The 27,851-nt window shown below is 34.7% G+C and overlaps 1 protein-coding gene across 1 annotated transcript in view; it reads left to right on the top strand.

Annotated features, from left to right (window-relative positions):
• LOC308611786 (uncharacterized protein C1orf185 homolog) overlaps nucleotides 1-26,947 on the top strand; it is a gene marked incomplete at its 5' end in the record, with an annotated part of 28,596 nt that extends 1,649 nt beyond the window's left edge. Inside the window, 4 exons of the mRNA XM_081223819.1 lie at nucleotides 6,248-6,353; nucleotides 10,284-10,419; nucleotides 25,228-25,264; nucleotides 26,472-26,947. Coding sequence (XP_081079945.1) covers nucleotides 6,248-6,353; nucleotides 10,284-10,419; nucleotides 25,228-25,264; nucleotides 26,472-26,866 — 674 coding nt within the window. The 3' untranslated portion in view covers nucleotides 26,867-26,947. The remainder of the gene's footprint in view (nucleotides 1-6,247; nucleotides 6,354-10,283; nucleotides 10,420-25,227; nucleotides 25,265-26,471) is intronic.
• Nucleotides 26,948-27,851: the final 904 nt, after the last annotated feature.

Raw genomic sequence — 27,851 nt, 5'->3', positions numbered from 1 at the left:
AGAGAGAGAGAATGGTCAATAGTGACCTTTCAATTTTACATTAATGAAGTTATTAATGACCTTGGGAATAGAAGTTGTGAAGTAGAAATTCTCATTTTAAGAGTTTTGGCTGCAAATGGTAAGAAAAGGATCAACTGTAAGCTGGAGGTTACTGTGCATAGAGAGAAAGTTTTGTTTATCTTAAGGTGAAATGGTCATACCCTGGTTTAGGATTTAATATCTTTGGCTAGCTATCTCTTACTCATTCTGTAAGATTTAGCTCAGGTGTTCTCTAAGAAACTGTTCCTGCACTTAGTCAAAGTGTCTCTGTTGTCTTAGTGCTGTCAACAGGTCATTATCATAGTAATTAGAATATTGTAACAAATATTCTGTTTAAATGTTGTACCCTCCAGATTTTAAACTCTATGACCATGTGTTACTTATCTTTTAGTCACCAATTCTTTTTTTTGTTGTTCGTTTATTTATTTATTTATTGGCTGCGTTGGGTCTTCATTGCTGTATGTGGGCTTTCTCTAGTTGTGACGAGCAGGGACTACTCTGTTACGGCGTGCGGGCTTCTCATTGCAGTGGCTTCTCTTGTTGCAAAGCACAGGCTCTAGGGCATGTGGGCTTCAATAGTTGTGGTGCATGGGCTCAGTAATTGTAGTGCACAGGCTCAGTAGTTGTGGCACATGGGCTCAGTAGTTGTGGCTCATGGGCTCTAGAGCTCAGGCTCAGTAGTTGTGTCGCATGGGCTTAGTTGCTCTGCAACATGTGGTATCCTCCTGGAACAGGGATCGAACCTGTGTCCCCTGCACTGACAGGCGGACTCTCAAACACTGTGCCACCAAAGAAGTCCTCAGTCACCAATTCTTGGCAAGGGTTTGGCCATAGAAAGTTCTCAAACCAAGTTTAACTAGACTATGGAGTTTAAAAAAATTTTTCTCCTATCTTTTTACAGATCTTCCTGTATCTGTATTTTCTATTTATTTCTTCCATTATAATGCCTATAATACCTTTTTAATTGCACTTATTCTTTTTCACATATATGAACTTCCTACTAAACCACATACCTAGGGACTTCCCTGGTGGTCCAGTGGTTAAGACTCCACACTTCTACTGCTGGGGGTGCAGATTTGATCTCTGGTCGAGGAACTAAGGTCTTGCATGCTGAGTGGAACAGCCAAAAAACAAAACAAAACAAAAAACAAGAAAAACCCACATACCTTTATTATTCATTTTTCTAATACTAACATGTAGCACAGTGCCTATCGTTTATTCATTGAATAGTCAATCATTTTTGAGTAACCAGTCATTATTCTAAACTCTAAGAATACCAGAGTGAAAAAGATTTATCTTCTTGTAGAAGAAGACAGACAATAGACAGTAAACCAATAAGTAAAGAAGACTATTTATTATAGCAATTATTAAAGACGAAGAAACAGCATCACATAATAAAGTGACTGTTGAAAGTGAGGAGTCATTACTTTAGATAGCATACTTAAGGGCAGAGTCAAGAAAGTAAAAATCCTACCTCTGTATATAGTGTTTCTTTAACTTATATATTGACTAAATCTTCAAAGTGAGAGGGGATCTTAATAATCACAGAGTCAAGCCTTTTCATTTTACAGATTGATTTATAGATAAAGTGTGATTTGTTGGAGGTATTAGAAAATATGTAATTTGTCTTTCTCTTGGTAAAGTGGTTTGGGAACGTTCATATTCTCTATAGCTCACTGGAATTCCCCTGAGATATAAATGGCCCATTTAAGCCAGGGACTAGAATGGTGTTTTACTAATCACACCTATTTTCTTCCCTAATGGAGAATTACAAAAAGGATAAAGAGGAGGGCAGAGATCTTAAGGAGGAGAAAGCTAAGTAGGCTGTAAACACAGTGATAACAATAGAGAAGTTGCTGCAATGAGACTTGTACTAAGTAAAGGAGTCAATAATCACATATGAAGATTAAAAATTTTTGTTCCTGATTTTTCTAAGATTCTCATGCTAGAAAATCTGAATATACAGAAAGGTCTGGAGTGGAAAATTATAACTAAGCCCTCACCCCAGGAGTAGCCAATATTGATTATTTTCCTTGTAAAAGTATGTTTCTCCCTTTTTCTTTTTTTTCCTTTCTTTTTTTTTTTTTTTTTTTACAAAATTGAGATCCTATTGTTTTTATATTTGAGAAAACCAGAAAAGTAAAAAGAAAAGGACAAAGAATAACAAACATTCATGTAATCTTCTACTAAATAAATATTTTTTGGTCATATAAACTTCAGATTTTAAATTTTTTAAAGAAAACATTACAGGTAAAGTCTTAAGTTTATATTCAATCCATAGTCCCATTCCCCTCATTTCCTCCCCAGACACAACTAATATCATGAGTATGGTATATTTTAATACTTCTGTCACATTGTTTTTTAAAAAGTATCATTTTGTGTTTTCTTTTAATGTGCATAAATGGTATCAGTATGTGATTAGAATAATTGAATATAAATTTATGGAAATTGCTTTATTCACTGAACACTAGGTTTTTCAGTTCTGTTTATGATGATACATATAGATCTAGTTTAATCATAAGTCATAAGTGTTAAGCTTGAATTTTCACTGAACACATCTCTATAACCAGCACCCTGTTCAAGAAACAGTACATTAATTACCAGCATCCCTGGACTCCCCCCTGATGTCTTTGTTTGCCTTCTTTTGCCCAACATTATTTATGAAATTTATCCACTTTGTTGTGCATAGTTGTACTCTCTTCTTTCCCATTGTTATAGGACATTTTGCTTCCTTAAATCAATTAAACTTTTAAAATTTATCCGTTTAACTATCAGTGGGCCTTTGGGTAGTTTCCAGTTTGTGTCTCTATCAACGTACACACATAAAAGTGATGCTGTCAACATTCTAGCATATATTTTTTTTTTTTTTTTTTTTGCGGTATGTGGGCCTCTCACTGTTGTGGCCTCTCCCGTTGCGGAGCACAGGCTCCGGACGCACAGGCCCAGCGGCCATGGCTCACGGGCCCAGCCGCTCCGCGGCATGTGGGATCTTCCCAGACCGGGGCACGAACCCGTGTCCCCTGCATCGGCAGGCGGACTCTCAACCACTGCGCCACCAGGGAAGCCCCCTAGCATATATTTTTAAGAAAATATATATGTACTTCAGTTTGGTATATGTCTAAGAGTTGCTGGGTCATAGGGCATGTATATGTTCAGCTTTAATAATAGTGCCAAACAGTTTTCCAAAGTATTATAGAAAATTACATTCCCACCAACAATGAGTGAGAATTCATGTTACTCTGCCACCTTGACAGCACTTGATATTTTCCATCTTTTTCATTTTAGGCATCGTACAGGGTTGTCGTATTGACTCATTGTGGTTTAATTTGCATTTCTGTGATTATTAATGAAGTTTTCATATATTTATTGGCCATTTAGATATCCTCTTTTATGATACCCTTAAATATTTAGCTTTTTTTTTTGCGGTATGCGGGCCTCTCACTGTTGTGGCCTCTCCCGTTGCGGAGCACAGGCTCCAGACACGCAGGCTCAGCGACCATGGCTCACGGGCCTAGCTGCTCCGTGGCATGTGGGATCTTCCCAGACCAGGGCGCGAATCTGTGTCCCCTGCATCAGCAGGCGGACTCTCAACCACTGCGCCACCAGGGAAGCCCATTAGCATTTATACTTAACTGTTTTTCTAACAAAATCTAAAGATATTCATTGTCTATACTAGGGAAAGAAGGACTTTAGCAATTTTTTAATTACTATTGTTCCTTCATTTATTGGTTGTATGCCTGATGGAAGTTTTCTGTAACTTGGTTGTGGTGGTGATTAAATACTTTTTATATTTGTCAAAACTTACAGAACTGCACACACACACACACAAGTGAATTTTAGTATGTGTAAATTGAAAAAAAGTTTTTTAAAGAAAAAACCTTCTGGGCTTCCCTGGTGGCACAGTGGTTAAGAATCCACCTGCCAATGCAGGAGACATGGGTTCAATCTCCAGTCCGGGAAGATCCCGCATGCTGCGGAGCAACTAAGCCCGTGCGCCACAACTACTAAGCCTGTGCTCTAGAGCCCACGAGCCACAACTACTGAGCCTGCGTGCCACAACTACTGAAGCCTGTGTGCCTAGGACCCATGCTTCGCAACAAGAGAAGCCACCGCAATGAGAAGCCCACGCACCGCAACAAAGAGTAGCCCCCACTCACCGCAACTAGAGAAAGCCCGCATGCAGCAACGAAGACCCAACGCAGCCAAAAATAAATTAATTAATTTTTGAAAAGGAAAAGAAAAAACATTTTTAGGCTGTATCTCTTAATATTGCTTCTCTGCTACTTCTCTATTCTCTTTTGGGACCCCTATTAGTTTTATGCTATATGCTCTTAATCTTTTCCAAGTCTCATAATTTATCATATTTTTCACTTTTTTATGTAATTGAGTGAATCTCTCAGTATTATCTTTCATTTCATTAATTCTTTGTATTTAAAGAAGCATGTACTCCATCTTAAAATTTTTAAATTTATAATTTCCAGGATTCCTCCTTGGTTCTTTTTTGAGTTGGTCATTCACCACGCCAGAGGATGGCTTGGTCTGGGAATTCTCTCACTGATATTCTCTGCTTCTTCTAGTTAATTCCTGCTTCCAGATCTCGGTGCCTAGCATGCTTGTAGTTTTAGCTCCTACTTATTTCTGTGTGTTGTTTTTCTTCTTTTGTCCATAGAAATATTTATCTTATATTTGAGTACAACTATATCTTTAAATTTTTAAAAAATATGTGTTTTATCTATCTTGCTTTTATCATTTAATACTATCTGATATTTCCTTATACCACTATGCCTGTGATCCTCAACTGAGGACAGTTCTGCCCCTCAGAATGCATTTGGTAATGCCTGGAGATATCTTTGGCACAATGCACAGGACAGTCCCTCACAACAAATTATCTGGTCCAAAATATCAATATTGTTTCATATATAAAAATGAAAATTGGAGGTGTTTTTTCATATTGTATCACTTTGATAAATAGCCTTATGTTACTTTTTTGTACCATTAATTAATTTCCAAATGTAGATATTTCTGAACCCAAAGAAAACTAAGATTTGAGAGGCACCATCTAGAAAGTTGGAAATTACTTAGAAAACAACAAAAGTATGGGAACAACAAAGTCTTTATCATGTCATACCCTTAGTGGAACTTATAATATGTTCACACATAAAGATCTTCTATTAGTTTTATACTTTAAACCCCTTTTCCCCCAAATAATATACTCCTAAGTTGTCTTAAGGCCCTTCAAATTCTATACAGCCTTCTGTGAAAGCTTTCTACAGCTTGCTTTATGCTTAGGTAGCAGATTTCAGAATCTTAATGAATACTTGACCAACCTAACTATAAATATCTCATGCTTTCTTTATTCTTAATTCTTTTTAATACATACCAGTATTAAGATGTTTGGTAGCAGGGATACGATAATAGAAAAAAACAGAGGATTGCCCTTAATTTGCTGCATGACCTTACTTCACTTACTGCTTTCACCTGGGCCTCAGTTTTATCACCTGGAAAATGAAGGAGTTATACCATATAATTCCTGTAGGCTTTTCCAGTTATAAACCTGTGATGTATCATTATTTACATTGTTTTTATTTAGCTTTTGGCTATGATCTTTTACTGTTCCTGAGAAAAAGTAGAGATAAAATGTTTAAAGATTTCTAAGATCTTTAAAAATTCCTCATATTTGTTCTTTAGTACCCTCATCTACCTCCTTGTAGTGACTGATAATAAAAATCTTAAAATGGAAATCCTCTTATGTTGAAGGACTGCAAAGAATGATACTGGAAAAGTAGCATAAAATTCACAGCTGGACTGGAAAGGGAGACAGCTAGATAAGAAGCAAAGAGGTGACAGCTGTATAAAAACAAGCAAAACCTAGGTCTCAAATTTTGATAGGGTCAAAGAAATGTGCCCTGGGCCCTAATGAGGATGAGGCCCCGAGTAATTCTCAAACTCAGGGTCTTGAAATTTATTAGAATTACAAAGGACCAGAATTCAGGTCTCCCAACCTCCTCATTAATGTCTTAAACACTACATTATGGGTTATTATGTGTTATTAATGCACATTATGTGTGTTTTTATGGGTGTTAATGTGTATTAACACACATTATGTGTTATTAACACTACATTATGTGTTAAGCTATTATGTCATTTAATTTTACATAGAGAATGAAGGTATATGCCTGAAATAATCTTTTATAATTTATTTGTATAGGTTTTTTAAGCCACTTAACCTATTTTCTGGCTGCTGGTGCTGTTACTTTGGGAATTGGTTTCTTGGCTTTGGCATCAGCTTTGTGGTTCCTGATTTGCAAACGAAGGTAAGATTTATTAGAACATTTGACTTTTTTTCTTTTAAAAATTCAGTGAAAGATTTTCTCAAATGGTATTAAATTTAAAAAACTATAATGATATTCATTCTGTAATTTGATTGGGGAGAGAAAACTTTACATGTTTAGAGTAGCCTGAAAAGAGAAGTCCTAGTAGTATAATAGTCCGAGCAGTATAATAGCAATCTTCATGCATTAAAATTTTAAGGAATAACGAGATCTATTTTATTCCGTAGAAGACATGGGTTTGAATTATAATAGAAGGCTAGAAAACTTTTAAAATTTTGACTACTAACTTAGAGGTTAAAAACATTACTGAGAGAAAAAGACTCTCTTTAGGAGATATTTAAGAAGAGAGCTGACAGAATCTCTGGTATGGTCTAAATGTAGTCTTTTACCAGAGATGGAAAAGATACTTGATACCTCAGTTCCTTTCAACCCTAAAATTTGGTGTTTTTTTATTATTTAATTGGTTCAGTATTTGCTTTGGCTCATGTTAAAATATTTAAATTGTAATACGATCTTCCCACACACTCTTCCAGTATTCCCTATTTCAGCAAATGAATACATACTATCCACTTGCACAAGTCAGAAAACCAGAAATTATTCACTAATTCATTCTTTCACAGACTTGCAGTGCCACTGGGAGGAGACAGATAATTAACAAATAAAGTGGTCAGGGAATGTCTCTTCAAGTGGGTAGTATTTAATCTGAGACTTAAGTTAAAAAAAAGAAGCCAGACATGTGACAGCCCTGTGGAAGAGCTTTTTTCTAAGCTAATGGGATAGCAAGTACAGAAACTCCAAGTAGGAATGATCTTGGTATTGTTCAGTAAACAGAAAGTCAGTGTGAGTAGACTGAAGTGAGAGGGAAATAATGATGTGATTAAAGAGGGAGATAAGGGTCAAATCACACAGGAATTTGTAGGCTAAAACATGGAGTTTAGATTTTATTATTTCTGCCATCAGAAGGTTTTAAGCAAGGGAATGACATTATCATCATAATAATAGCTAAAATCAAGTGTTTACTGCACGCTGTTCTAAGTGCTTTATATGTAGTTATCTCATTTAGACCTCATAACTGCCCCATGAAGTTGCAGTAATATTATCCCCATTTTAAAGACTACCATGCCACCTATAGATGATTTACATTTTAATAACACTTAAAAATTTGAGATACAGATTTTAAATATATGATGTTGAATTTCAACAAATATATTCCCATGTAATCACAACCCCAGTCAAGATATAGACATTTTCTATCATCCTGTAAGGATCCCTCATCCTGCTTTCCAGCAATTTCTCCCCACCTCCTACCCAGAGGCAGTCATTATTCTGATTTTTATCACCATAGATTAATTTTACCTATTCTTGAACTTCATATAAATGGACTTTTTATGTCTGCTTTTTTCACTTAATGTAATATTTTTGAGATTCATTTATGCTGTTGCATTTATCTGTTCATTCTTTTGATTAATGAGCAGTATTACATTGTATGAATTTACCTCAGTTTGTTTATCCATTTTTCTGTTAATGGACATTTAGGTCATTTCCAACATTTAGTCCTTAGGAAATAAGGCTGCTGTGAACATTCTAATCTTTTTGTACATGTGCTTTCACTCCCCTTGGGTAAGAGTGGAATTGGTGGATAGTATGATTAGCTTTATAAGAAACTGCTAAACAGTTTTCCAAGATGTATGTACATTCCCGTCAGCAATGTATGAGAGTTCTGATTCATATTTTTAAAAGAATTTTCTTATGTCTTTATGAATCCTGTATGTTAATGGAACAAGAGTAAAAGCGGAGAGGCAAGTTAGGATGCTACTGCACAGTCCATGTTAAGGATGATTGTGTCTTAGACTAATATGGAAGTAGAGGAGATGAAGGGAAGGGGCTGGAATTGGGGTAGTTTTGCAGGTAAACTTAGCAGGTCTTATTGATGGATTGGATGAGGTAAGGAAAGATAAGTGAAATGGCAGAGTTAATGCTAATACCCACATTTTTATCATGAGCAACTGACTAGTTAATCATGCCATTTATTGAGATGAGGAGGTGATTGGGAGGGAAACAAGTTGAGGGAGTGGTGGTAAACTAGGAGTTGTATTTTGGATGTAAGTTTGAAAGCCTACGAAACATCCAAGTAAAAATGTTAGACAGTCAGATATACATGTGTGAACTTCAGGGGAGAAATCAGGCCTGAAGATTTAGGTTATCAATGTATAGAGGGTATATAAAATCATACAACTGGGGGGCATGGAGTCAAGATGGTGGAGTAGGAGGACATGGAGTTTGCATCTCCTCACAACTAGGGCACCTACCATACGCTGGTGGGTGGCCTTGACACTCAAGGGGATGGGAGGAACCCCCAAGTGACTAGGTAGGACGATGGGGGGAGCGAGGGAGGAAGAGAAGTGGAGGTGAGATGGTACTGGCACCCCTGAGGGGTGGCTGGGAGAAGGAAGGGGTTCCCATGCCTGGAGAGACCCATTCACAGCAAGGGGGTTAACAGGGACAGGGAGAGACCCTCAGGGGTTTGGAGGATCAGAGGGGAATGCGGCCAGCATTTCCCCTGCCCACTTGGACCCCGGGGAGCATGCTGGGGTCCCAGGTCTGGTCCTCCACCTTCTGAGGACCCTCCATCCACATGGGTCCTGGGGACGTGGGAACAAGAGAAGGGGGAAGAGTAGAGGTGAACAGGGAGGGACCCTAGGGGATCTGAAGATCGGGGGAATGGGACTAGTGTCCCCCACCACCACTCAGGCCCCAGCAAGCCTGCTGGGGTCCTGGGCACTAGGTCTTTGCACTTGATATTCTCTCTGACTAGAATATTCTTACTCCTACAACTCCCCTCCTCCACTACATTCTATCTAATAACTACTCCCATTTCTTCAGATGCCTAATTCAATCATCTCATCCTCAGAAAAGCCTTCCCTGACCTCTCTAACCAAGTCAATTCCCTTTCTTATAAACTCACAGAGTAGCAGGTAGCTTTCCTTGATAACACTTTCCACAGTTGTAATTTTTCATTTTCTTGTGATTGTTTTATTCATACCTGTCTTCCTTGCTAGTATTTAAGCTCCATGAGAGCTTAAACAATGACAGTTCCATGAGTATAGTGGCTGTGCTTTTTTTTCCCCTGCCACTGTATATACAACATCCAGCATAATGCATGGCGCATAGTAAGTACTCAGTAAATATTTGTTAAGTCAATTGAATTCAATAAATGAATGAATTTTAATTGTTAATAATGCAATAAGTAACATAATATGATTTCTTGAATTAATTTGGAAATTTTCTAGGAAAGAAGAAAAGGCAATCAGCATTATTTTTTAAATTGTTAAGTTTAGCATTACTATTAGAAACTACATTCCTTTATACTTAACTGTCTGATCCGCTTTGATCAGTTTACTTGCTGCTTCATTATTTCTAACCCTCTCTCAAAATTACTTGTGGCTGCATGCATAAAGATCACAGGTACTCTTCCCTTGTAAGTCATTAGTTTCAATTCAGTTTCCTTCTACTCACTTTTGCCAGAGACATTATTAAATATAAAATTGGCCACTGAGTTCCATTTCATTTAATTTCCTTTGCCATTAAAAGCAAATCTATGAAAAGACTAATTGACATTAAAGTCGATTAATTATCTCACAACCAGAGAGAAGGTTATCAAAGACTGATGGTTAATCTTCAAACTGGAAATATTAACCCTGCGAAGAAGTAGCTTAATTTATGTTCTATGGACAAAATAGGTGTAATGAAATCAGTAACATATGAAAAGGGAATATATAAGTTGATTTGTGCTTTTAAAAATAAATATATAATATATTCTGATTTTAAAACGTTTTTGTAGAACTGTTGGAAACAGAATAATTTTGTTTTATAATTCATGTTTAATAATATTCTCTATAAAATATTTTTCAGAGAAATATTTCAAGATTCCAAATTTAAAACAATTGATGAGAGATGCAGACAAAGACCATCAAAGGCAAAGATTAAATCTCATTCTCCATGTGTTTTTATTTCTCAAAATTTTCATACTGGAAATTTCCAATTACAGGTAATGTGTAATATTTTATAGCAATGTTTTCAAATAATTTCTTTTGACACCATGTCATTAGCATTGTTGTCTTTAAATTATTTAAATTATCCACTATTATTTTTAAATTTGAGGTACACTAACAAGGAACTAAATTTAAATTACCCAAACTAGTTAGAGTTTATATTACAGGAAACTGAAAGACTAAATGAAAATGTCTCCTTCTACAGTTGCTTCTCTGTATCTCTAGCCTGAGAACTTGTATTCCCCACATTGGAATTGTTACAGGGATGAAGATAAATGGCATAAAAAAAACAAAGCAAAAATTGCCAAGCCTATCAGAAGAAAGAGATTTGGAGATAAGAGGATACTCAGATAACCAAATAACCTAACCAAACCAACTAATTGAAATTAACTACAAAATATTAATTGAAATTCATAAGGGTTTATTAAGGCTTCATTACATTCTGAGCTCTGGGCCCTACCTATTGAGGATAGTAAGATACAAACCCTACCTTAAAAGTGCTGGTGTAGTACAGGTGGGAAAGGCAGACACATAATTAACTTCCTGTTATATGGCATCAAAAGAGTTGTATGGAGAAAGTAAAACAAGGGAGACACCAGTAGAAATTTAAAACTATGATATAGCTAATCAATGCATTATTAAATTTTATATGTTTTGGACTCCATGTCTAATATAGTCTTCCCTTTTTCTATTACATTTCTGAGACTCATCCAGGTTGGTGCATATACCCATCGGTCATCATTTTTTATTGTTATATCATATTCCATTGTATTAATATATCAAATTTTATGTTATGGACATTTGAATTGTTTTCAGTTGGTTTTTTTGAAGGAAATTTCCCTAGGGAATGTGCCTAACAGTAGAATCACTGGCTCATGGGGTTTGTGCATGTTTAATATTATTAGATAACTTCAAATTATTTTCCAAAGTAGTTCTGTCAATATACATTCCCCTCAGGCATGCATAGTTGCTAGGATTGCTCCATATCAACAAATACTGATGTTTTTAAGCTCCTAAATTTTTAACAATCTGATGGATGTGTAATAGTATCTCACTGTAGTTTTTCTTAATAGACTTAATTTTTCCAAGCAGTTTTAGGTTCACAACAAAATTGAGAAAAAAATAGAGTTCTCATATACTCCTTGCCCCCATACAAGTGCAGCCTCCTCCACTATCAACATCGTGCTCCAGAGTGGTACATTTGTTACAACTAATGAACCTACACTGACACATCATCACCTAAAGTCCATTGTTTACATTAGTATTCACTCTTGAATCCTACATTCTATGGGTTTTGACATATCTATAGAGAGAGAGAGAGAGTCAGACAGACAGACAGGCACACACACACATACACACAGAGAGAAACAGGAACAAAGAGACGGAAAGACAGAGAGACAGAGATGTATGCACCATCATAGTATCAGACACAATAGTTTTACTACCCTAAAAATCTTGTTCCATCCCTGTTCATCCTTCCCTCCAACCAGTGATTGTTTAGCTGTTTCCATAGTTTTGCCTTTTCCAGAATGTCATATAGTTGGAATCATACAGTATGTAGCCTTTTGGAGCTTCTTTCTCTTATTAATATGCATTTAAAGTTCTCTCTGTCTTTTCAAGGCTTGATAGCACATTTCTTTTTGGTGCTGAATAATATTCCTTTGTATGGATCTACTTCAATTTATTTATCCATTCACTTACTGAAGGACATCTTGGTTGCTTTCAAGTTTTGGCAATTATGAATAAAGCTGCTATAAACATTCATGTGCAGGTTTTTGTGTGGACATATATTTTCAACTCATTTGGGTAACTACCAAGAGCATGACTGCTGGATCAAATGGTAAGAGGTGTTTAGTTCTGTTGCCAAACTGCCAAAATGGCTGTACCATTTTGCATCCCCAGCAACGACTGAGAGTTCCTGTTGCTCCACATCCTCACCAGCACTTGGTGATGTCAGTGTTTTGGATTTTTGCCATTAAAATAGGCATATAGTAGTTTTTTGTTGTTTTAATTTTCCCTTTCCCTAATAATATATGATGCTGATAATCTTTTCATATGTTTACTTGCCATCTGTATATCTTCTTAGGTGAGGTGTCTGTTCAGATCTTTTGCTTATTTTTTAATTGTGTTGTTTGTTTTCTTATTGTTGAGTTTTAAGAGTTCTTTGTATATTTTTAATAACAGTCTTTTATCATATATGTCTTTTGCAAACACTTTTACCCAGCCTGTGGCTTGTCTTCTCATTCTCTTAATATCTCACTTTAGTTTTAATTTATATTTTCCTGCTAAAAAATTAGGTGATTTTCTTTTCTAGAGTTCATTGGCCATTATGGTTTTCTCTTATTTAAAATGTCTGTTCAAATCTTTTACCTCTTTTTCTATTAGTCTTTTTATTATAAAACGTTAAATGTTTTATATTAATATAAATGGATTATATTAACATGGATACCTAATCCTTTGTCAGTTATGTTCATTTTGATATCTTCATTTTGTGGCTTTTATTTTCACTATTTTTTAATATTGAAGTATAGTTGATTTACAATATTGTGTTAGTTTCAGGTGTACAGCAAAGTGATTCAGCTTTTACATATATAATGTATGTATATAATATATGTATTATTTTCCAGATTCTTTTCCATTATAGGTTATTAGAAGATATTGAATATAGTTCCCTCTGCTATTCATTAAATCCTTGTTGTCTATCTATTTTATATATAGTGGTGTACATCTGTTAACCCCATACTCTTAATTTATCCCTCCCCACCCCCAATTTTCCCCTTTGGTAGTCATAAGTTTGTTTTCTATGTCTGTGAATCTGTTTCTGTTTTTGTTTCACCGGTTTATGGTGTGTTTTGATGAACAAAACATTCTTTAATTTTTAAGGTAACCTAATTTCTCAGCCTTTTCCTTTAATATTTATTTCCTTCCCTACTCCAAAGTCATAAAGATACTCTTCTATGTTGCCATCTAAGAGTTTTATAGTTTTGACTACATAGATCTTTAATCAATCTAGAATTGATGTCTGTGTTTGGTGTAAATAGCAAGCCAATTTCACTTCTTTTCCATGTTTGCCCAACTGCCTAGTAGCATTTACTGAAATTCTTTTGGAATTTTGAGGGGAACTGCAGTGCAGTTTTAGATCAATTTGGGAAAAGCTGATTCTCTATATTAAGTTTTCTAATCCATGAACATGTTGTTTCTCTGTATTTACATATGTTATCTTTAATATCTTTCAATGAAGCTTTACAATTACCTTTATAAAAGCCTTGTACAACTTATACTAGCTTTTTAAAAATTTTATATTTTATTGAAGTATAGTTGAATTACAGTGTTGTGTTAATTTCTGCTATATAGCAAAGTGACTCAGTTATACATATATATATATATATATATATATATTCTTTTTCATATTCTTTTCCATTATGGTTTATCTCAGGATATTGATTATAGTTCCCTCTGCTATACAGTAGGACCTGTTTATCCATTCTATATATACCAGTTTGCATCTGCTAATTCCAAACTCCCAATCCAACCTCCTTCTACACTATGCTAGCTTTTATTACAGGAAATTTTATATGTTTATGCTTTTATGATATGATGTTTTTGCGGTACACTGGCCTCTCACTGTTGTGGCCTCTCCCGCTGCGGAGCACAGGCTCTGGACGCACAGGCTCAGCGGCCATGGCTCACGGGCCCAGCCGCTCCACAGCATGTGGGATCTTCCCGGACCGGGGCACGAACCCGTGTCCCCCGCATCAGCAGGTGGACTCTCAACCACTGCGTCACCAGGGAAGCCCTATGATATGATTTTTAAGTAAAGTATTTTGGAATGGTTTTTGATTTACAGGAAAGTTGCAAAGGTAATACAGTATAGAATTATCTTGTACTTTACCCATTTTTCCCTGACGTTAAAAATCATTTTACCATGATACATTTGTCAAAACTAAGAAACCAACATCGTTACATCACTATTAACCAACCTTCAGACTTTATTTGCATTCACCAGTTCTTACATGAATTTACTTTTGCTCTTTCAAGACCTAATCCAGGATACCACATTGCATTTGTCTCTAATTTCTTCTGCTCTGTGACTGTATCTGTCTCCTTGTTTTACCTGAGCTTTACAGTTTTGAGGAGTACTGGACATATATTTTGTAAAATATTCCTCAATTTGAATTTATCTGATGTTTTTCTCATTATTATACTGGGGTTATGGATTTGGGGGAAGAATAACACTGAAGTGAAATTGATATGATTTTTAAAATATTTTATTGATGTATAATTGCCTACAATAGAATGCAAGACCTTAAATGTTCCACTCAGTAAATCCTGACAATGATATATACATTTAAACAACACCAAAAACAAGATACAGAATATTTTTATCATCTAAAAAAGTTCCCTCATGTCCCCTTCCAGTCAATTCCTCTAACCATCCCGTGTAAGCACTTTCTGATTTATATCAACAAAGTTTAGTTTTAATCTGTTCCTAGATTTCATACAAATGGAATTGTATGATATATATCTTTTACATATGGCTTTCACTTAATACATATTTTGGGGATTCACCCATGTTACTGTATGTGCTAAAACTTTGTTCTTTCTATTAATAAGTAGTATTCCATTGTATGAATATACAATAACATGTTTATATATTCTCTTATTGATGGACATTAGTGTTGTTTCCAGTTTTTGACTAGTATGAATAAGACTGCTGTAAATATTTATGTACTTTTAGTAAACATATATTTTTATTTTTCTTGGAAAAATACCTGACCGTGGAATTGGTGGGGCTTGGGTAGACATATGTGTATTCTTATAAGAAACTGCCAAACAAGTTTCCAAAGTGGTTATACCTTATTTCACTCCTGTCAACAATAAATGAGTGTTCCACTTGCTTCACATCCTTGCCAACATTTGGTGTTATTAGTTTTTTTACATTTTAGCCATTTTAATGGGTGTGTAATGGCATTTCAGTATGCTTTAAATTTACATTTTTCTGATAACGAAAGATGTTGAGCACCTTTTCATGTGTTCATTGGCCAGTTGCATATTTTTTTGTGACCTGCCTTTTCAAGTTTTTGCTTATTTTTAAAATTTTTTTAGTGGTTTTGTTTTGTTTGTTTTTTAACTTAATGACTTGTAGGAGTTCTTAATACAATTTGGAATTAGTCTATTGTAAGATATATATGTTGTGAATGTTTTTTTCCAGACCATGGCTTGTCTGTTCATTTTTATAATGGTATCAGTTGTTAGGCAGAAATTTTTAATGTTGATAAAGAACAATCTATGATTTTTTTCTTTTAAAAGAAATTTGTATCCTAACAAATATTTATCTAAGTTTGAAAAAATATTCTATATTTTCTTTTATCTTTGCTATATAGTGTTGAGTTCTATGTTTAGGTCTATAAGGTAGAAGTAAAGTTTCATCATTTTCTATGATGATATCCAGTTGTTCCAGAAAATTCTGTTGAAAAGACATTCTTTCCCCATTGAACCAATTAGTCACTTTGAATGAAAATCAGTCTATTGTATATGTGTTGGTTTATTTGCTGAACTCTATATTTTTTTTTTCAGTGAACTATTTGTCCTTAAACAATACTATACTGTCTTGATTATTGTAGCTTTATGTCATGGAATCAACTTTATTCTTCTTTGTTCAAGAATATTTTGGCTAGGGCCTCCCTGGTGGCGCAGTGGTTGAGAGTCCGCCTGCCGATGCAGGGGATACGGGTTCGTGCCCCGGTCTGGGAGGATCCCATATGCCGCGGAGCGGCTGGGCCCGTGAGCCATGGCCGCTGGGCCTGCGCATCCGGAGCCTGTGCTCCGCAACGGGAGAGGCCGCAACAGTGAGAGGCCCGCATACCGCAAAAAGAAAAAAAAAAAAAGAATATTTTGGCTATTCTAGGTGCTTTGTTTTTCCATATAATTTAGAAAGCAGCTTGTTTAGTTTTTCAAAACGGCCTGCTTGAATTTTTATTGAACTGCCATTGAATCTATAAATCAATTTAGGGAGAATGGATATATTAATATTGATTTTTCTATGAGGATAATATTCCTCTACTTTTTTTTTCTAGTGATTTTTTTTTTTTTGCTGCATTGGGTCTTTGTTGCTGCGCACAGGCTTTCTTTAGTTGTAGTGAGCGGGGACTATGCTTCATTGCAGTGCATGGGCTTCTCATTGCGGTGGCTTCTCGTTGCGGAGCACGGGCTCTAGGCGTGTGGGCTTCAGTAGTTGCAGTATGCGGGCTCAGTAGTTGTGGCACGTGGGCTCTAGAGCACGCGGGCTTCAGTAGTTGTGGCACGTGGGCTCAGTAGTTGCAGCTCGCAGGCTGTAGAGCGCAGGCTCAGTAGTTGTGGCACACAGGCTTAGTTGCTCTGCAGCATGTGGGATCTTCCCGGACAAGGGATCAAACCCGTGTCCCCTGCATTGGCAGGCAGATTCTTAACCACTGTGCCACCAGGAAAGTCCCACTCTACTTTTATTGACTTCTTCAATTTAAATTTATTAATTTAATTTGTTGAGGTGTTCTTTTTAGTTTGTGGTTTTCAGTATAGAAGTCCTTCACATTTGTTTTAGTTTTATTTATAGTTATTTTTATGCTATGGTAAATAGTATTGATTTAAAAATTTTATTTCCCAACTGTTTGTTGTTAGTAAATATAAATACAATTGATTTATCTTATTCTGAATTACAGACGAAAAAGTTGCAGAAAAATTACAAAGATGTCCTGTATGCCTATCACCCGCTTCCCCCAATGACATGTTATATAAGTATACTTTATGAAAAGTATACTGTATACTTTATTATGAGTATACATTATCAAAACCAGGAAATTTAGGCTACAGACCTAACTCAAAGATTACCAGTTTATGCATGTACTCACTTTTTGTTGTTTTTATATATAATTCTATGACATTTTATCATATGTATAGGTTTGTATAACCACCACGACAATCAACATACAGAAGAATTGTTCCATCACCATAAAGGAACTCCCTCATACTACCCTTTATAGTCACTCCCCCACTCCCTTTCCCTAACCTCTGGCAACCACTGATCTGTTCTCCATTGCTATAATTTCTTCATTTCTAGAATGTTATATAAATGGAATCTTATAGCATATGGCCTTTTGAGCTTGGCTTTTTTTCACTTAGCATAATGCCCTTAAGATCCCTCCATATCACTGCATGTATCAATAGTTTTTTCCTTTTTTATTACTGAGTAGTGTAACATTGTGTGGAGATATCACAGTTTGTTTAACCATTTATCCATTGAGGAATATTTGGGTTGTTTCCATTTAGGAGCTATTACAAAATAAGGATGCCATGATCGTTTGTGTATAGGCTTTTTGGAAAACATTAGTTTTACTTTCTCTAAAATAAATGTCCAGGAATGCAGTTTCTGGATCATGTGGTAAATATGTTTAATTTTTAAAGAAATTTCCAGATTGATTTCCAGATTGTACCATATTACATATCCACCAGTAACGTATAAGAGAATCATGTTTTTGCATCCTCTTTATCACTGGGTAGGTACTTAGCAGCATTTTAAACTTTAGCCATTTAAATGTGTTTAGTGATTTTAATTTGCATTTCTTTAACGGGTAGTGATGTTGAACAGCTTTTCATATTTTTAATTTTTTGCCATCCATATATCTTCTTTGGTGAAGAGTCTCTTCAAGTCTCTTGTGCATTTTCTACTTGGATTATCTTTCTATTTAATTTAGAGAGTATATTCTGGATACAAGTCTTTTTGTCAGATATGTGATTTACAAATATTTTCTCCCATTTGATGACTTGTGTTTTCATCCTCTCAAAATGAAAAACAGCATAAGTTTTAATTTTGGTAAAGTCCAATTTATCCATTTTACCTTTTTGTTTTGTTTTGTTTTTATTGAAGATGGTTGATTTACAATGTTGTATTAATCTGCTGTACAGCAAAGTGATTCATTTATACATATATAGACATTCTTTTTTTATATATTCTTTTCCGTTACAGTTTACCATAACATATTGAATATACTTCTCTGTGCTGTACAGTAGGACCTTGTTGTTAATCCATTCTACATATGAAAGCTTACATCTGCTAACCTCAACCTCTCACTCCACCCCTCCCCCAATCCCCTCCCCCTTGGTAACCACTAGTCTGTTCTCTATGTCTGTGATTCTGTTTCTGTTTCATAGATAGGTTCATTTGTGTCATATTTTACATTCCACATATAAGTGATATCATATGGTATTTGTCTTTCTCTTTCTGACTACTTCACTTAGTATGATAATCTCTAGTTGCATCCATGTTGCTGCAAATGGCTTTATATTTTGTTCTTTTTTATGGCTGACTAGTATTCCATTGTGTATATATATATACCACATTTTCTTTATCTATTCATCTGTCAATGGACATTTAGGTTGTTTCCATGTCTTGGCTATTGTGAATAGTACTGCTATGAACATAGGGGTACATGTATTTTTTTGAATCATAGTTTTGCCCAGATACATGCCCAGGAGTGGGATTGCTGGATCATATGGTAATTCTATTTTTAGTTTTCTGAGGAACCTCCATACTGTTCTCCATATTGGCTGTACCGACTTACATTCCCACCAACAGTGTAGGAAGGTTCCCTTTTCTCCATACCCTCTCCAGCATTTGTTATTTGTAGACTTTTAAATGATGGTCATTCTGACTGGTGAGAGGTGGTACCTCATTGTAAATGATTTGCATTTCTCTAATATTAGCACTGTTGAGCATCTTTCATGTTCCTATTAGCCATCTGTATTTCTTCTTTGGAGAAATTTCTGTTTAGGCCTTCTGCCCGTTTTTCATTGGGTTGTTTGCTTCCTTGTTGTTGAGTTGTATATTTTTCCTTTTTGAATCATACTTTAAGTGTCATGTCCAATAACTCTTAGTCTAACCCTAGGTCACAAGGATTTGTTTCTAAGTTCTCTTCCAAAAGTTTCTTAGTTTTAGGTTGCTTTGTTTTATATTTAATAGCTTTATTGAGATATAGTTCACATACCATACAATTTGCCTTTTTAAAGTGTCTAATTCAGTAGTTTTTAGATAGATATTCACAGAGTTATAGAACCATCTTCACAATAAGTTTAGGACACCTTTATCACCTCAAAAAGAAACCCTGTATGTTTAGTAATCACTGCCCCTCCATTTTCCTCCAACCCTCCTAGGCCTAGACAACCACTAATCTATACTTTCTGTACCTATAGATTTGCCTATTCTGGAATTTCTTATAAATAGAAATATACAATATAAGGTCTCTTGTATCTGCCTTTTCATTTAGCATAATGTTTTCAAGGGCCATCTGTGTTATTGCATATATCAATATTTTATTCTTTTTCATGGATGAATAATTTTCCATTGTGTGTGGATATATCACATTTTGTTTATCCATTTATCAGTTGAAGGACATTTGAGTTGTTTCCACTTCTTGACTATTATGAATAATGTTACTATGTATATTTGTATACAAGTTTTTGTGCAGGTATATGTTTTCATTTCTCTTGGGTATATACCAAGGAATGGAAATGCTGTGTCATATGGTAACTCTATGTTTAATCTTTGAAGAATTGCCAGACTGTTTTCCAAAGTGCCTGCACCATTTTATATCCCCACAGGCAGTATATGAAGATTATATTTTGTGGCACCCTTGTTAACCCTTGTTTTTTTTTTTTTTTTTTTTTTTTTTTTTGCGGTACGCGGGCTTCTCACTGTTGTGGCCTCTCCTGTTGCGGAGCACAGGCTCTGGACGCGCAGGCTCAGCAGCCATGGCTCACGGGCCTAGCCTATCCGCGGCATGTGGGATCTTCCCGGACCGGGGCACGAACCCGTATGCCCTGCATCGGCAGGCGGACTCTCAACCACTGCGCCACCAGGGAAGCCCTAACCCTTGTTTTTAACCTGTCTTTTTTTATTATAGTTATCCTAGTGGGCATCAAATGGTATCTTGTCATGGTTTTGATATGCATTTCCTTAAAGCCTAATGACGTTGAAAATACTTTCATGTGCTTATTGGATATTTGTATATCTTCTTTAGAGAAATATCTATTCAAAGCTTTGTCCATTTTTTTTATTTGGGCTATTTGTCTTTTTGTTGTTGAGTTTTAAGTATTCTTTATATATTCTAGATACATATCCTATATCAGATATATGATTTGTAAAAATTTCCTCCCATTTCATGGGTTGTCTTTTCTTCTTATGGTGTTGTTTGAAGAACCAATGTTTTTAATTTTCTTGAGTCCAGTTTACCTATTTTTTTCTTTTGTTGCTTGTGTCTTTGGTGTCATATCTATAATCATTCCTTAATTGAGGTCATAAAGATTTACACCTCTGTTTTCTTCTAAGAATTTAATAGTTTTAGCTCTGGTATTTAAGTGTTTGATCCATTTTGAGTTAGTTTTTTGTATATAGTATGAGGTATGGGTCCAACTTCACTTATTTGCATGTATAAACCTAGTTGTCCCAACACCATTTGTTGAAAAGAGTATTCTTTTCCTATGAAATTGTCTTAGCACTTGTGTCAAAAATCAACTGATTGTAAATATGAGCATTTATTTCTGGAATCTCAGTTCTATTCCATTGATCTATATATCTATCCTTATACAAATACCACACTGTCTTCATTGCTATAGCTTTGTAGTAAGTTTTGATATCAGTAAGTTCTCCAACTTTGTTCTTCTTTTTCAAGATTTTTTTGGCTATTATCGTTTTACATTTTATATTTCTATCTCTGATCCATTTTTAGTTAATTTTTGTATAAAGTGTGAGGTTTAAATCAAAGTTCATTTGGGGGAGCTATTGATGTCATATTATTCCAGCACTATTTATTGAAAAGGCTATCCTCTTCCATTGAATTGTTTTTGCAACTTTTGTGAAAAATCTGTTGGGCATATATGTGTTAGTCTGTTTCTGCATTCTCTATCTGGTTTATTGACCTGTGTGTCTATCTCTACCAATATCACACTCTAGCTGTATAGTAAATTATAAAATTGAGCAGTATGATTTCTCCAATTTCATTCTTCTTTTTCAACATTGTTTTAGGTTTTCTTATTCTTTTGCGTGTCCATATACGTTTTAACGTGAACTTTAGCTGGAAAAAATCTTGTTGAGATCATGATGAAAATTACCTTTTTTTTCCTTCTTTTTTGGCTGCACCACGCAGCATACCCCACACCACATGGGGGTCTTAGTTTCCCGACCAGGGATCGAACCCGTGCCCTCTGCAGTGGAAGCGTGCAGTCTTAACCGCTGGAATGCCAGGGAAGTCCCAAGAGTTACATTTAGTTTATACATTAGTTTGTAATGAATTGCCATCTTTACTACAGTTGACCTGTGTTCTATGACCTTTATAAATAAATTTATTTATTACTTCTAGTAGTTTTTTTGAGGACCACAAAAGTTTTTTTCATGTACAAGCATGAGATTTGTGAAAAACATCAGTTTTATTTCTTTTCCAATGTTTATGCTTTTATTTTATTTTCTCATCTTACTGCATTGGATAGGACCTCCAGTATAATGATGAACAGAAGTACTGAGAACAGATATCCTTTTTCTATTCTGATCTTAGAATACATTCAGCTTTTCATCATTAAATAGGAAATTAGCTATAGAATTTTTGTAGATGCATATAGTCAGATTGAGGAAATTCCCTTCTATTCCTAGTTTCCTGAGAGGTTTGTCTGTTTGTTTTGCCATGAAGGGTTGCTGATAATTGCCAAATGCTTTTCCTGCATCTTTTAAAATTGTTCACATGGGTTTTCTCTTTTATTTTGTTAATGTGAATTACATTGAATTTCAAATGTTAAATCAACCCTGTATTCCTGGAATAAACCCCACTGGGTTTGATTTACTAATATATTTTAAATAACTTTTGCACCTATGTTAACGAGGGATATTATTTTATAATTTTCTTATTTTGTAATATCTGGTTAGATTTCAGTATCACAGTTCTTTCTCGTCACAAAGCAATAGGGAAATGGTTCCTGCTCCTCTACTTTCTGAAAAATTTTTGTGTAGAATGGGCTATTTTGCTTTCTGAAACTTTTTTCTAGAATTCACCAATGAAGTCATCAAGGTCTGGAATTTTCTTCAAGAGAAATTTTTTTTTTTTTTTTTTTTTTTTTTTGCGGTATGCGGGCCTCTCACTGTTGTGGCCTCTCCCGTTGCGGAGTACAGGCTCCAGACGCCCAGGCTCAGCAGCCATGGCTCACGGGCCCAGCCATTCCGCGGCATGTGGGATCTTCCCGGACCGGGGCACGAACCCGTGTCCCCTGCATCGGCAGGTGGACTCTCAACCACTGCGCCACCAGGGAAGCCCGAAAAAATTTTTGACTATGAATTTAACTCCTTTAACAGATGTGGAACATACAAAATATTTCTATTTTGTATGTTTAGAAATTTTTTTCAGTAAATTTGTCCATTGTACCTAAATTGTTTAGTTTATTGGCAGAAAGTTTTTAGTAGTTTCTTCTTATTATGCTTCTAAAATCTATAGTATCTTTAGTGATGGTACTCTTTTTATTCCTGATAATATTTCTCTTTTCCTGAATCAGTCTTGCCTGGAGTTTTATGCTTTATTATTCTTAGACTTTTGTTCTTTTATAATATAAACATTTAATATTTAAATTTTCCTCTAAGGCCTTCTTTTGTTACATCCCACAAATTTTATGTTTGTTTTCATAATTATTTAGTTCAAAATATTTTAAAATTTCCTTTCTTTGTCTTTCAATGATATTGACACTTTTGAAGAATACAAGCCAGTTATTTTATAGATCATAGACTGTTCCTCAGTGTGACTTTTCCTTGCAGTTTATCACATCTGAAGGCATACAGTGTACATCTGCTCTTCACTGGTGATTTTAGTTGATCACATAATCAAGATGATGTCTGTTCTTTCTTCACTGAATTATTTCTGTTTTTACCCTTACAGTTAATAAACAAGCTGTGTGGTGACACTTTGAAAACATGTAACTATCCTCCTCTTCATCAAACTCTACTTATTAGCTATATAAATTATTATTACTTGAGATAATCTTTACAAAACTGTAACAATATGATGATTTTCTAATTCTGCCACTCCCATCCATATTTGTCACTTGGCTTTCTACTGTGAGAAAGAAGCCCTACCCTCTTCCTTATTTTATTTATTTATTATTAGTATAGACTCATGGATTTCTATTTTATTCAGCAGATTATAATCCATTACTATCATTATTTTGATGCTCAAATTTTCCTAAATTTAACCAGTGAGCCACTTGTTTAAGATTATTCCTCTGTCTTTTTTATATGTCCCCATCATTTTTTGAGTCTTTACTTACTTCTGATACTATAGTATCATTTTGAAAGAATACTCATTGTATTAATATCCACATATCCTAACATATTTAAAGATTTCCTTACTTTTAGAATTTTAAATTGTAGGTTTTAAAAATGCTAAACAGTGTTGTGAGGAACATTCTGGTAACTGAATATTTATACAAATCCAAAATTATTTACCTGGCATAATAAATTTCTAGAAATGGATTTGTTAAGTTGCCCTCCAGAAAAAGTATACCTATTTATATATAGCAATATATAAGAATGCCCATTTTGTCATTCCCTTACTTTGGGTAGAATTTTAATCAGTCTAGGACCTTACTCTGTGGTTCCCAGACCAACAATATCAGCATTACCTGGGAGCCTTTTAGAAATGCAAAATCTCAGACCCCACCCCAAACCTACTGAGTTAGAATATGCATTTTAACAAGCTCCCCCAGGTGATACATAGGCACATGAAAGTGTGAGAAGCAATGTTCTAATATAATTTGTACAGGAGTCACAAATTGAATTGGTCCTAAATCCAGGCAAGGTAAGTCAGGAGCCTATACTGGCATTTATATTAATAAAAGTTGAAAATGATCAAAAAGTAAAGTAACTTGTAAAAGAAAAAGTACTTATGTGTTATCCTATATATATGTATATCTCATATAAATGTATACCCTATATATATGTATATCCTAAGCAAGCCTTTTTCGGTGAACAAGACAATGAAAATCAGCATAGAATACCCACACTGTTCCCCTATAACACAAGAGACAGTGTTATCTCTCTGTCTTCACCCACCGCATACCAAACACCCTATGCACTAGCTCATTGTTTATCTAGTGGTCTAAGGAAAAACTGAATCAGAACCGCTTGAGGAGTGTGTTACACTGCATACTCCTAAACCCTACTGCCAGAAAATCTGTTTTAGTAGGGTCTGATATTATGTCCAAGAATCAGCATTTTAATAAACACATCAGGTGATTCTGATGCCCTGCTTGAGAACGACTACACCACCACACTTCCCAGAACACATCTGGAATGTATTGTTTGATCAAATGTTTTACTTGCTTCAAAAGAATAGTCGCATTTTTATAAAAGCCTTCTGCCAGAATTCACTTTTTTGTTGTTATTAGTTAATAGAATGAGCAAGTCTAGGAATTGTAATTACTTTTTAGCCCTCTCTAGTTTTAACCAAGTGACTCTAAGTTAGTGAGAATGGAGAGAAATAATCCTGTTGAACTCTATTTCACCCTTCATTCCCTATCCTGGAGACTGCCTTCTTGAACCAATTCACATTCTTTTCAGATGATACCTCAACACTTTTTCTTTCCTGTCTATATAGTTTGGTAAAATAAATTCATATTGTGGAAAATATGATTCTATCAAAAATTTATTATGATGTTAAAATATATTATTATCATATAAATATATATCAAATTGTTTAAAAACTTATTTTTTAAAACAAATAACGTTTTTTTTTATGTAGGAGGAGCAAAGAAAAAAGGAAACAGCACATATAAAAGGTACTTTCCCTCAACAATTTATTAGAATAAATTGTAATCAACTTCCAGCAATTCACATTTTAAAGAATCAAGAGGCTATCCTAAATATATCCTAAATATCTAAATATTTTTAGAAATCATAAAAATTCAAGGGAAACATTTATTAATATATGAATGGGCATATATTTTTTAGAAAACAAAATTTATAATGTCTTGTCTTAAATTAAAATGTGAAATTTTAATTTTTGTCCCTTCTTTATATAAAGGTATCACAGTCAATGCCATATAGTAATGATGGAGAGTTAAAAGACATGAGTGTTTTGTAACCCTTTAGATATTGACTTAGTACCTCAAATCATTACCCTCCTACATAATTTTAGAAGTGCTGAATATAAAATGTAATAAGGTATTTAAAACAGCTTTAACAATTAATGTTATATATTCATATCAAAAATTAACATGTAAAATATTATAAAGGATATTTTAGGATATTGTGTAAATGTGATCTTTTCTAAAACTTAACATTTTTTATTTACAACTGTGCAGCATAACTAATGTAGTGGGAGAAGCATGGGACTTAAAGTAACACAAATCTAGATTGAAGTCCATTTTGTATCTGATTTTGGTGACATTCCTTTAAGTCTCAGTCTCAGTCATATCTTTTGTGAAGTAGGGCTAATAACTACCTTGAAGAATAAATGAGAGGATAAATGAGATCTGGAAGTATATTGAACTGCTTTGTAAATTGTAAGGCACTATATGAATGTTAGTTGTTACTTTAATTGGTATAAAGCCAACCCATAGGCCCTTCCCACTGTGGATCAAACATGTTGTAATCTACCTGCTTAAGGAGGCATTTTAAAATTTATTTTTTAAATAAGATAATATTTAGCTATAAATAGTTAAGAAACTGTCTGCCATCTCTGATTTTAAGGGACATTCCAGAACTGAGCTTTCTAGCCTGTTTAGAATCGTCTCCTGTTAAAACAGGTTGATTTTATTTAGAATAGATTTTTGTACTCTTGATTATCATGAAAATATTGCTGATTCCCCATTACATACTTAACATTGTATGGATGATGACAGCAACTTAGCATTTTCACTGTTGCATCATCCTGTTCATTAAAACCCTAAGAAGAGTTTGAATTTTAGAAAGTAACATTATCCTTATAATTAAGATTTGGCTCATGAATATGTAATATTCATAGTAAATCTAATTTTTTTACAGCAATTAAAGGTTATTCTAAAGATGAATTCTGCCTTGCAACAAAAAAGGTCATTTGTGACCCCTCAGAGACTACCTCGGCAACAAATCCCAGCAGTGCTACCTTAAGCTTATCAACGTTACCATCTGATTCTTATTACAGCCAAAGTATAGAAGTAGCTGATGACTGGTTTTCTGATGATTCCCTAGTGAAAAAGAGCCCTCCAATGCCTTTTCTCGGGGAGCCTGTAATGGAGAAAATATTTTCATACTTGTCAACCATTCCATTAGAAGAATGTACTGGAAATGTACTAAATATGACACTTTATGATGATCAAAAAGGTGACAACATTAAGGGAAGATTTACACGAAGAAATACAGAGGTTGAAATACAAAACCTTCAACATAATATTGAATGACTTTTTTCTTTTGAAACTTTGTGTACACTGAAATCACGTAAAGTTAAAACTGAATTACCAGCTTCTGAGTCTCTTAACATGTCCATGCTAATATTGCTTTTCTTGATCTTTACCATAGAGTGGTCCTACTTCCCTTACCAATTACTTCTAGAAACAAAATTACAGGAAGAACTAAAGCAATATCATAAACATTAAGTTTAACTCCTTGTATCTCATCAAAGGACATAATAAATAATAGGAATGTATTTCAACACATAGGAGAAATACTTTAAGAAATCTTCAGCACAAATACATTTTTAATAAAACATTTGCAACATTTCTTTATACTTTGACATTTTCAGTTTTATTTCAATGTGGGTAAGGCTGGGCAGAATACTTCTGTCAGCTATTCTGAATTTTAAATACATAAATCACCTACCGTTTAAATCTTATTATGCCATGACTTTCGTAAGCAATATAACTTTGCTTCTCTAGGGGAGCCTGGAACACTGTGAAGAATACAGAAAATAATTTTCTTTGCCCTTTCCCATGTCTGTTTCTCAGAATAGACCTCCAGCCCTTACCCCACAATGATGAAGATGTGAGCAGTTATGTTCATAGACATGTGACGCAAGCTAGATGAACCAGAATTCCTCTCTAATTTGAGAGACCCTTGGTCAAATTTCTATTTATGGTGCTGAGGGATTTCTGACACCCACCCTGTAATTAATCTCTTTTCATCTCTTTCTCACAAATACTCTTCATGTAATTAGTCTCTGTTTTTCTTTCTCTTGGGAAAAACAATTAACAAAATATAATATTACCTTTTGTGCTTAAAATACTCATACCAGGACCTGTGCATATCTTCCCAAGAGATAAATCATGCCTATTACAATAAATGAAAAGAAACTTGTCTCAAATATGGTAGTAGCATTATCCAGGCCGATCACGTCCCTCCTAGGGGAAATATTAAAAAGTATTAGAACACCTCTCTCTGTTGAAGCAC

The sequence above is a fragment of the Mesoplodon bidens genome (assembly GCF_964165515.1).
Source record: "Mesoplodon bidens genome assembly, chromosome: 2".
NCBI classification, from domain to species: Eukaryota; Metazoa; Chordata; class Mammalia; order Artiodactyla; family Ziphiidae; genus Mesoplodon; species Mesoplodon bidens.
This window is presented reverse-complemented; position numbering and strand designations above follow the sequence as displayed.